Source organism: Gobio gobio (genome assembly GCF_949357685.1).
Source record: "Gobio gobio genome assembly, chromosome: 1".
NCBI lineage: Eukaryota > Metazoa > Chordata > Actinopteri > Cypriniformes > Gobionidae > Gobio > Gobio gobio.
Genome location: NC_137097.1, coordinates 51,599,104 through 51,616,009, shown reverse-complemented (window position 1 = coordinate 51,616,009; position 16,906 = coordinate 51,599,104). Strand labels below are relative to the sequence as shown.

Below are 16,906 nucleotides of genomic sequence, written 5' to 3'. Positions count from 1 at the left end.
TTACATTTATATTCAATCACACGCTGTCTTCTGTTTACAATTACTACTCTCATAAAATACTTGAGTTACATGTTGACTTTTAAAACTAACTTTAGCGTCCAACAGCAGATATTTCAGCTGAATATTAATTGTCTCCCTCTTGACTGCGTTCTGTCTGTTTGACGCGCATGCGCCCGCTGCACAGGCGCTCGTTCAGGGAAGTTTCACTTTCATGCAAAATGGAAATACTCCTGTGAATTAGTAGCATTTACAGATGAGGATATAACCACTTTTCTCTATATAGATCAGTGGATATAACCTGTAAAATGAACGTTTTGCACTGAGGACGCAGACGCACACACATTTGTCAAAGCGCATGACAGGGTATGTTAAACACTAATGCATTCGCTTGAAGCTTAAAATAAACAATTCTCATGTTTTGGGCTCATGGATCATGTGCCTTTCCTGCATTCCACTATTTCTAGATGCACATTTGTCCATAAAAATGCGTTATTCAGTGCTGTAATTTGGCGGGACTGGTGGAGCTTATTTTCCACAGAGGGCAGACCCGACTAATCGATAATGAGAATCGTTATCGATGATTTTCATTATCCATTTTATCGATTAGTTGTTGCAGCCCTAATTCGTCTGCTCAAGTGCAAAAAGACGTGGTCAGGAACTCTGTTCAGTATCTCAACATTATTCGGTATGAGAGGAGGCTTTCTGTGAGTGTGCTTTGTCCAGCACAGAAAACTGCGCCGTGGGTTCTGTTAAGTACTGCAGGGCGGGTACGGGTTTACCAAGCAGGACTCTGGTCTATGGGAGTGTCGTAACTCTGTTTTTCAACTGCTCTGATCCAGGCGTACTGAAAGGGTTAGTTCACCCAAAAATGAAAACCAATCCAATACCAGCACAGTTTTGTTTAAAAATTCAATGTAGAATTTCTATACCTCAGTGTGTTGAACTGATAATCACTCTTTTGTGTGTTAAACACAATCAACTAAATACAGACAACTTCATTATAAAGAAAAACAGCTAATTAAAAATAATATATAATCCCAATCTATGACAAAAATACTAACAATAAATTAGATGGTGGATAAACTAGATTAGTGGATAATTCGGCAACAAAAGTTAATCTAGAAAATCATGAGTGCACAATAATTGTATAAAATCTAAACATTTAGTGGGGAACAAATAAAAGTGAATAAGTGTAGCATTAAATCTGGTAAAATGTTACACGTTGTAAAATACATTAATGAAAAACAAGTACATATATTTATAGAAATAGGCCCTATATACTAAGAAATGAAAAGACTTATTTTAAATGTAAAGTGTAGCTTTTTAATGAGGCAGCAACATACTATAGATAGGCTATTAATAATCTTTCATTGCGCAAGAGTATTATAATACGAAAGGCTCCGATACAGAGTGGCGTGTATGCGCAGGATGATGCGCTTGAAGCAACATGGAGGCACAGCCCTCCGTTCGCAATGAAAAGATTAAAAACACAGGGAAGAGATATCGATGCATGGTGTATCTAAAGCATTTATAGCTGTATTTATAAACTGCCTATTAATGTATATTAATGCTTAATAAATGATGAATTAACTATTTACTAATGCTTCATAGCGTGTACCGTAGTTATTATAAAGTGTTACCGCAAGTTCTCAATAGTGATGACCTTCCCCCTTTAACTTTCAAAAACATCCAGTGCTATGAAGCAGGGGCGTAGCCAGCGGGCTGACAGGCACAGGCCCGCCCACTATGATGACTAGGCCCCCCCAGTTTATTAAACAAATATAATAGGGATGCACCGAAATGAAAATTCTTGGCCGAAACCGAAAACTGAAAAAGAGGAAACAAAGGCTGAAAACCGAAACACCGAAAGAAATTATGCCAATTATTAGTACCATTGCATCTATGACTGTGTACTAACTTTACTAAAATCAAGGCATTGCAATTGCATAAATTAATATTAAAGTTTCAAAGAATAAATCAATTACAAATTATGCCAATATTTATTTAGCACATTGCAACAATGCACAGTATAAAATAAAATTCAAACTAAAATGTTTAACTTGACCCCACTCATGTGTACATTAAATAATAATGTACAGACCTACAGAAAGGTTTTAAAATTAAATGTTCTCTCATTAAAAACAAAGTGCATTTAGGTCTAGTGCATTTAAAATTGTTCTCTGTAGGACTACTACAAGAAAGTGCATTCAGAACAAGTGCAACTGCTTAAAGATACAAGTACTTTCTCTGTAGGCCTTCAACATAATAGTGTATCAAAACAAAGACTGCCATAGCCCATATGTTAACTGTAGAATAGGGATAGCGGTACACAAAACTGACGGTTCGGTACGGGTTCGGTACAGCAGTTTTACAAAATGCCTTTTTATTTATTTGTATTGGTTTACTGAAAAAAAAGTATCTGTCCTTAAATAAATTATATTATAACTAAATGTTTATTGAAGATATTGCTGTAAACTATATAAGGAGCCCTTACTTGCACATTAATATTAAAGGTTAACAACAGAGCCCAAACTATTAGCCTAAATTCAGTTGCTTTTTATTTTTAGGTCTAATAATCAACACTCAAATAACATAGTACGCAAACATGTAAACTTCACATAAGGCAGTTTTTGCAATAACTTCTAAATCTAATTATAAAATATTTTTTTATCCAATTCGTTGTTGAAATATGATCATTTGTGTCTGTCATTTTCATGACAGGTTTATTTAAACATACATTAAATAATCAAGATATCATTAACAGGTTAAGTAGAATATAATGAATATAACGGCTAATATAGGTCATATATTTAGTGAAAGAGTTGATTTCTCAAGTGAACTAACAGCTTTGGACACTGAATGCTAACTTACATTACTGTTTAGTTTAGCCTCAGTTATATTGAGGTCTTTCCGCCGTTGAAACACTGATTGAGCGATTACACCACATATGATACGTGACCGTAAGTTGTGTCCTCAATGTTCATTCATGTTTATTATTAAGGAAAAGATGATCGATCGCGCGCGCGCGCGCCGCGGCTTGAACTGTGATGTGATCAGTGATGCCACATTAAAGAGTGTCAAAACGGCATTTATCGTTTGAATTTCGTGATACATGTTGATCGATGTTGGTGTGGGAACTCGGATTGAAGTGTGTTCCGCGCTTAAAACATGCCCACTGTTAAAGATTGCATTCGGAAACCGTTCGGTTTCACAGTGAAGTCTGGTCCTCTTCTCATCGAGAACATGAGCTCTCGTGTGCATGGAGCCGATGTGGGTGTTTCTCAGATATACTGAAATACGTCCACACCACAGACATGTTGCTTCAGACAAGCACGTGCAGGTCGCGACTTCTGTTTGCGTCATTACAACATTTTGGCCATATTGTTTCGCTGATAAAAGTCTTTGGCCGAAAACCGAAAATGCACTTTTGGGCCATTTTCGGACGAAAATTTTCGGTGGCCGAATATTCGGTGCATCCCTAAAATATAATAATATTAATAAATAACAATTTTGTAATTACGTTAAAATAATTTAAACAACTATTATAACAGCTCAAATACTAAAATATATATATATATATATATATATATATTATTTATTTATTTATAATTTTTTTTTACAGTCTATGGTTTTTGCTTGATGAGTTTGATTGACAGCTGTGTTAGGCAATTAGGTGTCAGGCTGTCTCATGTATGTAGTGTCAAAGTTTTGACGCAATTCGGCCTGAGGTTCGAATCCACCTTTTGCCGAACTCGCTGTACTTCCTTTTCCCATCACATATCAGATCGGAAAGGTGTTTATTTTCAATTAAAAATGATGAAAATATTCTAAAAGTGGAAATTAAGTGTCTAACGTTTGTTGCAACTGCTGCTCACGTTTTGTATGTGGACAGGTAGTAGCTACAGTTTTAGTTTATGTTGACAGTGACATGTGAAAGTGCCCGCTCACTTTTGCCCAGCCCCGACCAAAAATAAAATTCTACCTACGCCACTGCTATGAAGTAATCGTGCGTCACTCTGTTTTCTCTTGTTGCAATTTGTGTAGTCATCAAATTATAAAATGAATGTTTAATTTCCTCTCTCTTCTTTGGCAGGCTGATCTACTACTTGGACCCCTCTGTGCTTACTGGTCTGTCCTGCAGTGTCATGATCCTCTGCCTGGCTGATTACCTGGTGCCCACTCTTGCCCCCCGTGTCTTTGGTTCCAACAAATGGTGAGTGAAGGGACAACAACAAGTCCCGCTCTTGACCACAGGCTCTCATCGCAATCTCTTCATCTACTAGGAAGGTTAATATGAAATGGCATGTTTCCCCGTAGAACTCAAGTGTTTTTTTCTCTATGTAATAAATGACGACAACTTCAGATCCCCTGAGAACACATTCAGGTATTTGCACAGCATGTATGTTCTTGCCTCTTCTAGTTGCCTTTTAGTTTGTCACCCCTGGCAACTTCCCTTGCTCTAGTTCAGGACCCGGGGTCTCTGATGTCTTTGAGTGACAAGTTGCAGTTGCTGCCGAGTATCCAGTGTCAGGCAGTGTTGGTTTGACTCAGCAGATCTTCACTGTGCTGATCCCGCCTGTTCTCTCTGCAGTGAGAGGTCTTGCTATGCGAGACCAGAGCCCTGGTGTTTATTTTGGTGTCTGGCAGCTTCCTGTGGCTCTAAGCTTTAAGCCTTCAATATGGTCATGTTTTATGGCCAGAAATAAAATGCATTTGCCAAGCAGAAATGGAAGCAAATTTCCTCGTCAATTATGATGTGTTTTACCCGTAAAGACCCGTTCATTGAAGCATTTAGATATTGTTTATCATGTATGTTTTTTTAAGGAGTGTCATTTTGTTCTTGCACAGGACCACAGAACAGCAGCAGCGTTTCCATGAGATCTGTGGGAACCTCGTGAAGACTCAGCGCCGTGTGTTTGGCTGGTGGAAACGTCTGTTTGCCCTGAAGGAAGAAAAGCCAAAAATGGTATGCTCCTTTGACTTGTTGTACAACATCCTTGTTTCATGTCTAAGAACTCACTAGTGACTCATAAGCGTTTCACACTCGGTGTAAGCTGCCATTTCACACCACAAAGTTGGCTTTCACCCTGTTACCCAGCAGTAAGAACAAACAAACATGAGCCTGAGTGCATGGACCTACCCATACATAATTAAAAGTGCACTTGGTGCCCTTAAGAGAACCTATTTAAGGGCACAGTTGATATTCAGTATTGTGTCGTACAAATACTACAGACATTTTCACAAGCATGCATTAATAATGACTACAGAAATCAGAAAAATAAATCCAAACGGCAGCCCTGATTACTTTAGTCATTAACAATCAGGATATAATTCTTCACACACAGTTCTTGAGCATTCAAATATGCAATTTTTTTTGTCAGAAAGTTCTTTTTTTTTTTTTCGGGATGGGATTAATACATTTATTTAAAGGATTAGTTCACTTTTAAATAAACTTTTGCTGATAATTTACTCACCCCCATGTCATCCAAGATGTCCATGTCTTTCTTTCTGCAGTCGAAAAGAAATTAAGGTTTTGGATGAAAACATTCCAGGGGTTTCCTCCATATAATGGACTTCAGTGGGCTACAAACGGTTCAAGGTCCAAATGACAGTTTCAGTGCAGCTTCAAAGGGCTTTAACCTCTTAACAAGCGCCCCATTTTTGTGGAATTTTTTGAAAACGATATACCCAAATGAAAATGTCTGCAGCTCTTAAACCCTATGGTCTATATTCATAAACCTGGTCTTATTTTAAACTAGACACTTGAAATATTGCTACCCAAGAGTCATAATAACTCAAAGTAATATGGGAACAGAGTAATATACATGTAAATATACATGTAAGTGACTCACGTTTTTTGTTTTTTGTATTCACTTAGGGAAAAAAATATTATAATTTAATGTTAAGAGCCTGAAAATAACTTAAATATAAAACTGAATGTCTAATCATGTCATGATTCAAATATGAGGATGATTCTCTCAGTAATGTAGCTTCTGTGAGCTTTTATGTCAAGAAAAGTCTAGGCGTCATTTCAAAAAGGCCATTTATTTCAGAACATTTGCTATTGTAAAGAGTAGTTTTTCATTCAAATAAATCTGCAATAAACTGCAATATACTACTAATTATAATGGATAAACAGTTACTGAAAAACTAAAGCAACTATTTACAGAGATTACAAAGTGTAAAAAACTCATTTAGCTGATGGGAAGCGTCAGTGAGAGACAGCGCGCTCTCCACTGGAGTTGCGCCATGGAGAACGTGCAGCCAGCGCGCAAACAATATTCACCAAAGCCTACTTACGCAAACTGCGCAAGATAATGCCTTTTGATTGGTTACTAAGTCCATCAATCAAACCTTTGTTGGAAAGGCATTGGCTGGGCACCGAGTGCCTTTATCCAACGAAAACCATGGGCGCAATGATTGACAGCTCACCAAGCCTGTAAGGCACTTCCTCTATATGATGCATCCCAGAAGAGTCTCTGATTGAAGGAGAGAGACGGGGGAGGGTTTAAAATACGTGGGAGAAGCCATTCTAGCAGGGGGAGTTTGCCAGACACGGAATAGAATCGATATTTCATTGAAAATGGACATGATTGATCACGCTAACTCAAAACTCTCTTGCAAACAACGGAGGATTTTTAGTTTTTTCCCTATTTTTTCGTTGTTTTGGATTAAAAAGTGGGATGCATTTTGAAGAGTGGACTCTTACACAGAGATGTATGCGGGTGTTTATTGGATTCGTCCGATCTGATCCGAACGACAGGAGATGAAAGATGAGTAACGCTGATATTTTTCTAATGTTTACATGGCCGGTCCTTTAGGGTTTCATTTAACCCTTTCCTCTCTGGTGTATTTATTGCAAAAACAAGTTCAGAACATGAATCTTGAGTGTTTTAGCTTTCAAATGATGCATAGTTTGTGATAGTTGATTGAATATTTTGTATAAAACAAAAGTAAATAAAAGTACACACCCCCCCACTTCCGTCAACCCCCCCGTCCACGAACCGGTGCGGGTTAAGAAGTTAAACGATACCAAACGACACTAGACGATGAATAAGGGTCTTATCTAGCGAAACGACCAGTTTCTGCGAGAAATCGAGCAGTATTTATGCTATTATTTTACCTCTTTAACAGAGGAACGCGATCTTCTCTGAGCTCCGCCATCACTTCCGGGGAGTGAGGTCAAAATCGATCGTGGTTATAGATATATCGATAGTAGATGCCTCATTCTACTGATCCATGCAGTCGCATCTACGTATACATCTATGACCACGATCTAATTTGACCTCACTCTCCGGAAGTAATGGCGGAGCTCAGAGACGATCGCGTTCCTCTGTTAAAGGTCCCATGGCATGGCATTTTTCTATTATTTTATAGTGTTTCCTGAGGTGTACTTATATTATTAGTATGATTTTTACATCATAAAATGTCATAATTTAGAAATAAAAGGCATTTTTTCTATACTGCTGTTTGCCCTGTGGCTGAATGCCCTGCTTCAAGAGGCGTGTCTGCTGTGAGACTTCAGTAAAAACGCCCACTGTTGTGATTGGCTGACATCTTTGCATTTTAAATGAGCGGAGGGGGCGTGGTTTAACGAGGCACGAGCAGGCACGAGTCTGCCAGAGAGACGGATGGACCTGTGTTCACTTCTCATCAGTTCTCTCAGCATGTCTCAGTTCAGGGTGAACTGTTGTAGTTACTAGCATATACTTCAGGTTATTAGTTTATTTCTAGTCGGAGGGACTGTCACTCATGTCAGAAAGTTAGTAACTTTAGTAAATTATGGATCAGCGCTGACTCGAGACGCGAACCGTTCAGAACGATTCAGTCCGATTTGGTGAACTGGTTCGGTTCACTAAAAAGAACCGATTCAAAAGAATGATTCGTTCGCGAACCGGACATCACGGAGACGAAGCGATTGCTAACAAAGTTATTTATAGTAACTACTGAGTTATGAGAGCGCTGTCTGTCAGCGCGAGTTTATTGTGTTTGTATCTGAAAGTTCTGAATAAACACGAGTCCCAGTCACACCGAGTCCTCTTCATCATTATTCTACCAACTTTGTAACACATGCAATGTATCATTACAGCGAGATGAACGAGTTAGTAAGTGTTGAATATAGCATTATTTCTAGATATGTTCCAAACATATGAATAGCGTCGTTGACGCGCATTGAGTAACTTACACAGCGCAAACAAAGACACAACAGCTGTAATCGAATGTAATCCAGTTTATTGTGGGGAAAGCTGGCTAGCCTAGCCCAGATACCCTCACGCTTACCCTCCTTCTGCTTAATCTCACGCCGCGTTTGGTGCCTCCGCTGTGGGCCAGATGCAGTACTGGGGGTCGGGGATGTTGGAGGCCGAGCTTCGGCGTGTGTGAAGTTTATCTCTAAAGATGTGACTGCTGATGTTAAACAGAAAAGACTGTATGCACATTTAAGAACAGATAGACGCGACGAGGACGTACAAAAACACTGACTCTCAAGATAGAAAACACGAAAACACCGTTCTGTCGGGAGAGAGAGAAGCCGCTGCGTGTCCACAAATAATAAATAATTAGCTACACATCAGAAATCACTGATCACAGATCAGAAGGAACTGAAGAAAGACTTCTGTTTTCATTTGTACATCCAAACACTGAGAAACTGCCAGTGTTCACTCGTTCACAAGTAACGTTAATGATCTCTCGAGTGTTTGCATGGGCGTGCCAGATTCTCTGGGCGGGGGAAAGGGAGGAAACCGTTCCTGCTTGGACGTCAAACCAGGAGCCTTCAGGATTGGCTAGTCGGGCCTGTCATTTTCTCAAAGGCAGAGAGAGACAGCCAGAACTCGGTTTTACCCCGATCAACATTTCTATCCACTTGGGGACAATATTCAGGCTAGGGGAACTCATATTAATGTTGAAATACCTCATAAAATGAAAATTTCATGCCATGGGACCTTTAAGAGGTAAAATAATAGCATAAATACTGCTCGGTTTCTCGCAGAAACTGGTCGTTTCGCTAGATAAGACCCTTATTCATCGTCTGGTGTCGTTTGGTATCGTTTAAAGCCCTTTGAAGCTGCACTGAAACTGTCATTTGGACCTTGAACCGTTTGCAGCCCACTGAAGTCCATTATATGGAGAAAAACCCTGGACTGTTTTCATCCAAAACCTTAATTTCTTTTCGACTGCAGAAAGAAAGACATGGACGTCTTGGATGACATGGGGGTGAGTAAATTATCAGCAAAAGTTTATTTAAAAGTGAACTAATCCTTTAACTTCTCCCTTCACCTTCTATGAAACTCTATCAAATGCCTTTCTTGAAGATAAACATTTCAGTGAAACTTTATATCACTTTATACTTCACAAGTCGATTGTTTTAAATAACCTTGTGACTTCATGGCTTCAGGTAAAAAAAATCTGACAGAAAATATATAATTTTACAGTATTCTGCACAATGATAAAAGCTATGTCGAATAGCATTGCATTATAAATATAATATATTATGAAAACACCCAACATTGCATAAAGAACACAGACAAACCATATATTGTTGCGATTGTGTGTTTATTGTCTTCAAACGTGTCTATCTGCATGTTATAGCGATCTCTGGAAGTTTTGTTTATGCCAGAGATGATTCCTGGAATGTCACATGGTTTGTCTCTTCTTCATGCGTGCCATATATGGACGAAATTGTGCAACAGGGCGCCCTCAGGCTGTCTGTATGTACTGAAAACAACACAGAGTATACAGCGTTCATAATGATACATATGCGGATTTTGGGTAAAGATTGAATAAATATTACTCCTCTGTATAGAAATTGACACAAACATGAGAATCTCAATATTTCTCCACATCTGCACACTTTTGAACTAAAAGCCCAGAGGGATGTTGTTTTGTTGCAACTCTTCATGACGAGCATAGAGGAGATTTTTCTGAATGGCAGCAGCTGACGCTCATATTTCAATCAAAAGGTACCGACGCCGGTTTTCATATTCATATCTCCTCCTGACACATATTAACAAATTACGGTCACTATGACATTGAGAATAAAACAGAGGTAAAAAAAATTTTTTTACTTTAGTCTTAGATCTTTTTAATGATGTATAATTTGTCAAGGTAATTACTTACATCTGACAGTAATTTTGAGCTAATTTAAACAAAGAAAGCTTCAGTGCATCGACATCCTGGCGCAGGTTAAACACGGAAAAAGTTTTCATGTCGCCTTTAACAAAAGCTTAACAACCCCAAACTCACTTAAGTGATGAACGGTAGTTTGTGTTTGTATACGTATTTGTTTGTGCAACTTTGATTTTATATCCATTTGAATGTTTTATCATATAAGAATTTTTTTTTAATGTCTGTATGCTACTAGTTCTGCCAAGCTGAAGTCTTGACTCATGAATATTTATTACATCACTTAAATAAAAATTGTAACTTTGATATTATAATTGAATGTCAGATGTTGCTCACAAAGTGTTTGTGCATTCAAGTGAAAACTTTGTAGCATTTCTGTAATTATTGTATTACCTTCAGAAAATGGGCTGCTCCTCAGTGTACTCCATGTAACACATTTGTTCTACTTCTCTACAGTATTTCCTCTCTGTGATCAGCAGTCTTGTGGCTGTGGCCTGGATCGGACAACAAGTGCATAACCTCTTCCTTACTTACCTTATCGGTACGTATGCTGTTAATCTGGGCTGATAAATGATGCAAACTGCACAAAAGAAATCCCCTGTGTTGAAAGTAGGGGTGGGTGATATAGCCTCAAAATTATATCACAATATTTCTAGAATATTTGCGATAATATTTATGGCGATTTAGAGAAAAAATATATGGAACAATTTTTTGGGTGATTTGCAATCAAATGTAAGCAAAGTAAAAAAGTAGCCACAAGTTGGTAGTGTTTTCCCTGGAAATCTTAAGTAAAAGTATAACATAACTCCTTAACATTTTAATGTAACAATAACGGTAAAGTAACTTATACCATGGTTTGTCTGAATACTTGAGTCTGATTGGTTGGAAGGTGCGCAATAAAATCGTTTAATGGACAGATAGTTCCAAGTCAGTTGAATCACTGTTCTATATTAATGTGCTGTTTTCATTTAAGTGCACAGACACACACATAGGCCTACGTCTGCACACACACATCACTCGGCTCGCATACAGAGCGTGGGGATCGCGCTGCACACACACGCACACACGTCACTCACATACAGAGCACGGAGATCACGCTGCACACACACACACACGTCACTCGCATACTGAGCGCGGAGATTGCGCTGCACACACGCATCACTCAGCTCGCATACTGAGCGCGGAGATAGCGCTGCGCCCACACACAAACATTCATGAGCACAGACACTTGTTATCAACGCCGCCCCGCGACTTTTAGTCATAAAATAGCTTCGCTACTGGATCACTACATTATATTTCTCAGCAACGATGGGGTTACATCACTATTTTAAAATAATAAACGCACATCTTCGTTGTTAAGAGATGCTGAACTGAAGCAGGTACGAATCTCTCCCTCTCCCTCTAGCTCTTGATAATTAATTCAGATAAATGCTATAATTCATTCATTCAAATAAATGTAATCTTACGCACTACTTTACTTATGCTGCTCTTACTCTCAGACTGGTGTTGTTGTTGTGTGCACTAGGGAACGTAAATGCGCCATACGTCATTGCATCGCTATATCATTGATATCGCGATATGACACTTTTTATCATGTAAAAATGTATACCGGTGTTATCGTGGACGGTATGATATGGCACACCCCTAGTCTTGTGACATGCCAGTGTGCAAACTGGAGAAGTCACTGTTCTTTAACAAAGCTTAGCTCATGCCACCGTTGACTAAGCTGTGCGACAAAGAGGCCATTGTATTTGGGTCATGGAAAGCCAAAGTTCCAATCCAGAAATATGCTGACTCTTAGGCCGGTTTCACACTGCACAAGTTAGCAGGGCGTAAGCAGCGCATATTTTTTTCGGCGCCCATGTTAACAGATTAGAGCATTCACACCTCTATTTTTGCCACGCTGCTCACGCTGAATTAAAGCCACAATAGATTGTTCTTGATCAAAACTGACCTGATTAACATGGAAAATAAAACATTTCACCATGAAATCATGTAGTGAAGTGTCCCGTGTGTTTCACGATCACCATATGACATCCAGCGCTGTGAAAAAAAAAATAAAATACACGAAAACACAACACTGACAGAAGTTTTTGCCCAAACTTCAAAAGCCTGTTTAAATGATTAAAACTAGAAGCATATCTTCACTTTAATGTTACATTTATCACGCAAACTACTTATATACAACATGTGATAGCATGTATGTATGAGACAGAGGGGAACACGGTCGCATTTGCAGCAGATATATATACTGCCCATCAAAAATCAAAGCTCGACTCCGGGGTTCGGAGGAGAAGACCGGAAAATGTGACATAATGGACGATATTCGTCTGTATTTGTAATACACACGACGCGGTTCAGCTGCGCGAGACAAACGCTGCCAGTGTGAATGCACAACGGGGGCACACGGCTCCCGCTCTCCATACGCACCGCTCCTGCCCTGCCAACGCACTGCTTGCGCGTGCGGTGTGAAGCCGGCGTTACCCTCCCTGCATACAAGAATTGTTAAATCTGTTTGTACCAATTAGGTGAAATGTTCTTGTGCACTATCATTTTTCATTTGTTATATCAGTCATTTGTTGAACGTTGTTGGTGTTATTTCCACCGAATCAAATGTTAGCTAGTGTTTTTATTTTTTTTATTCCAAATAATATTACCCTTTTGCCTACGAATACAACTTTAGTTGAGCTTTACTATACTATACTGTCATAATCACAACATAATTAAACAGTTTGTTTTACACACACACACACACACACACACACAAGATGCCCTGTGCAATTTTAACACCCACCAAATGCGGATAAAAATCAACTGGAGGGTAACGAAACGATGTCAAATCACCAGGCAATTTGTTGGGTTATGTTTCACAAATTATGTGAATTAAATTTTCTGGCGAAGTTTGTTTTCTGAGCATATTTAGCACACAACTCATGAGTCAATATGAATATTAAATATAGCCGAATTGTGCAGCATCTGCGCATTTCTGACTTACTTCGTCACAACCGTCACTAAGCAACAAATAAAGGCATGCTGGTTTGTAACCCGTGTTAAAAGGACAACCACCCAGCAACGAAGAAGCACATCTGCGAATTTTAGCAGATCTTGGCCAGATATAAACACTGATGATGCGGCAGCGATCAAAATTTGTAAATGACCTTTGAAACTAATATTACGCTTCAAATAAAGATTGTCTCTATTACAGTTATGCCAGTAGGTGGCCACCAGTGACTGTTAAAATGTATTTGATAGATTCGTTCAAAAGCTTTGGGACAATAATGCGTTATAATCCAGGATTCTGAAATGTTTATTTAAAGCTGCTGTCCATACATTTTGTGTTCAAGATTTACAAAAAATAAATAATGAGAATCTACAGCATGAATCCATTTTCCAAACCGTGTTTTTGTCTTACCCTGAATCATTATGGTACACTTATAATAAGTGTTTATATTGGGACTATTTCAGACCAGACTAGTAGAAACCGCTGCGGAGGAGCACAGACCCTGCGTGACTCGCCATAGACATAAACAGAGAGAAGTAGCTCCGGCTGCAATGTTCTTCCGCAAGACACATGCAGTTCTGTTTATTAACCACTAGAGCGCAAAAAGTTACGGACTGCAGCTTTAAAGACGTGTCGTTTCGCATCCAGTGTGTGAAGTTCTGCAAACCACTTTAGGTATGCCCCCCCCAACCCCTGATGCGTTTGCATCCCTGTATGATATACTACACCACAATTCCATAATTCAGAAGATTACCTTTTCATTTTGAAATGTTGAAAAGTTGGATAGACCGTGGTGGTATAAAACTACATAAAGGGGAAAACAGGGCCATCCTATTAGTGATTGTCCACTTATTTTCTGTTTTGTATCCACAGTGAGTTTCCTTTTGCTTCTGCCTGGTCTCAACCAGCATGGCATCATCACCAAGTATGCTGGCATGGTGAAGAGGGAGATCAACAAACTTCTCAAGCAGAAAGAGAAGAAGAACGAGTAAAAGAAAAGGCTCAAGTGAAAAGTTAAATTCTGACAAATTTAAGAGTTAAACATGGTCCTCTCCCCCCATGCTTACAGTCAAATCTCTGAAGACCAACGTAAAGCTTTCGCAGAAACTGAGCTGATAGTGAAAACTAACATCTAGTAAACAGCTTAAATGTATGCTGAAATCTCTTGAGGTTCATATGTAATTTTTGTTTTTAAGCTTCATTTCAAATTATGCATTCGTTTGCCACCAGAAGCATTTAGTTTTTCCAACACTGAAATGTGTTCATTCTCACATCCATGATTATTTGCATGTCATATTAAATGTTAAGTCTGTGCAAAATATAAAGAGAGCTTAATTTCTTCCCATCAGTGAGGCAACCGCCAAACATTTACTTTAACCAATTAGATGCGCAGAACGCATCATCAGACGTCTTGAAATGTAGCCTTTTCTTCTTTGGATGGCTCGGAAATATGCATTTCTGCACTGTTCTGAAAATTGCACTGGAAAACAGAACTGGAGAATTTGTGTAGGGGATCTTAGACCCTTACTGCTGTACTAGTGCTATGTGGACCTCATACTGTCCTCTAGCTCTAGCCACTTCCCAATCCAACACCTTTTTTTTTTCTGGGCTGTGTATATATATATTTGTTCATTTTTCTCTCTTTTGTATTTTTGTTTCCACTGGCTTGTCTTAAGTTTGTCTTCTCTCCATGTTCTTTTAATTGTCATTTTGTTTTGAGTGTGTTCATCACGACAATAAACTTATTCAGAACTCATTTTGTTTCCCAAATCAGTGTTATTGTAAACCGTTAAAACCTTTTTTGGTAAGTGGGAAAAAAAGCTGAAATAAAATATTATTAGATGAAAAATAAATGTACTGTAACTGATACGTTATTACTTAGTATTAAAATGATAAAACTACATAAAGGGGAAAAATTAATAAAGGTGACAAAAGCAGACACCAATTACTAAAACTACACAAAATCTTGATAAATTCTATAATATATTAATAATAAATTAACCCAAAAATGATTTAATATAAAATATAGCATTAAAAATATTTACTCACCCTGCTTTGAAACGACTTCTATTGTGTGCTATAAAAATAAAGGTGACTTGACTTTATGACGTGTCCAATTTTGGGAACATTTTATTAGCCATTTATTGGTGTTGTGACTTTCTAGAGATTCAGTATAAACTAAAAGAGTCGCAATGTGTTTCCCATCGCCGCGCTGCCCACAGAAGGCTCTCCCCAGACTGTCTTCAGAGCCGCCCAGGCCCCGCTGCAGCCTTCTCCTCTCCTATTGCCCAAAAAATACCAATATAGCTCTTTGCATGGACATTTACGAGAGTCACTTGCATACTGCAGTACACAAACATCAACTACTTCTGTAGACATTAGTTTCGCTAACAGCCCCTATGTGTGCATATGCAGTGGACTCAAGTACCTGTGATAATGTTATGCCTGTGCCAGGAGACAGGTTGTCCGCTCGATTCATTTGTTTGATATCTACTGGAAGTGGAGCAGTGCACTGTTTGATATGTGGTCTGGTACAGTGTGGCCTCAGTGGGGTTGGTGACCTCCTTCATCACGAAACCATCACGGTTCTGTGCCCTGTTCTGTACCCCCACTCTGTGTAGGACATGATGCTGTGCACATACACAACACAACACCCTTTATGATAATTAGGCTACATATTGCACGGGTGAACAATGGGTTTTTAGGCAGATTCTAAAACCTTTTTACATACTCTATAAGGTTCAATATTGCCACTGCGCTGAAGATTCACTACTGCATTAAAAATAAACAAATAGGCTATCTGAATAAACACTTTAGCTTACTGGTAGGATGTCCTTCGGGCCATGTACATCTCTGGAGTGTGTCTGTGCTTGTGTCACGTGTATGTAACTGAGGTCCAGCTTGTTATTATGCTGAGAGGGATCTCTGGGCAGAAAGAGCAGTGCTTGACCGTCGCGTCCTCTCCCAGAAAAACTCTTTAAGAAACAACAGCAACTGTAGTTACTGTCACCAACATTATTCATTTAGATTAAACTTTCAGGTGGCTTTATAGTGATACAAAAATGTTTTACCTCTGCGTGTGTTGTAGAATAAATGGGTTTAGTCTGATCGCCAAGTGTCAGCGTGCTTTGATGCATTGGCCGCTTGCACCTTGCGCCCGGTGTGTTGGTGGGACGCTCTTTGATTGAACTCATATTTTCAGAGACACAGTGATGACACGACTTGATAAAATCTGAAACCACGGTAACGTTATATGCTCCGACGGGCTTTATTCCTTTATACTTTGATTCTCATAGACAGATCGTTTGTTGTTGATTATTGGGCGCAACGGGCGCTAATAGCAACGCCCAAACAAAATAATAGGCCTATCTGAAACTGCAAGCGTGAAGAAAACGTGTTTGAATGTCAATAGCCTACTTTGTCTAAATATATAAAACAAAACAAAAACACTGCAACACTGACAAAACAAAATCCTAAATAACATTCTTGAAATTCTAGGATCTAAAGAAGGATAGACACTGTGTCTTTGTGAAATAGAGAGGGCACGGTACCCCTGTGTTGTCGGATTGACCCTGATGTATCTCTGCAGCTGTTCACATCAGAACAATAGATTTTCTAGGAAATAAAATAGAGGAATGAATTTGGGTAACATTAAACCCATTCTGTGTCAAATAGAGGGAGGTAAGTTTTCAGTAACCTCTAATGTTGTCTTATTGGATTTGGTGACCCTGCTGTAGGCCTATCTTCAGTTTACATCAGTCCCAAATTATTTTTTAAAATAAC

At 38.8% G+C, this 16,906-nt stretch overlaps 1 protein-coding gene across 1 annotated transcript in view; it reads left to right on the top strand.

The window, feature by feature from the left end:
• arl6ip1 (ARL6 interacting reticulophagy regulator 1) overlaps positions 1 to 15,227 on the top strand; it is an 18,621-nt gene extending 3,394 nt beyond the window's left edge. Inside the window, exons 3-6 of the mRNA XM_079831253.1 lie at positions 4,094 to 4,213; positions 4,849 to 4,966; positions 10,579 to 10,663; positions 13,997 to 15,227. Of these exons, the coding sequence (XP_079687379.1) occupies positions 4,094 to 4,213; positions 4,849 to 4,966; positions 10,579 to 10,663; positions 13,997 to 14,115 (442 nt within the window). The 3' untranslated portion in view covers positions 14,116 to 15,227. The remainder of the gene's footprint in view (positions 1 to 4,093; positions 4,214 to 4,848; positions 4,967 to 10,578; positions 10,664 to 13,996) is intronic.
• The last annotated feature ends 1,679 nt before the right edge of the window (positions 15,228 to 16,906 follow it).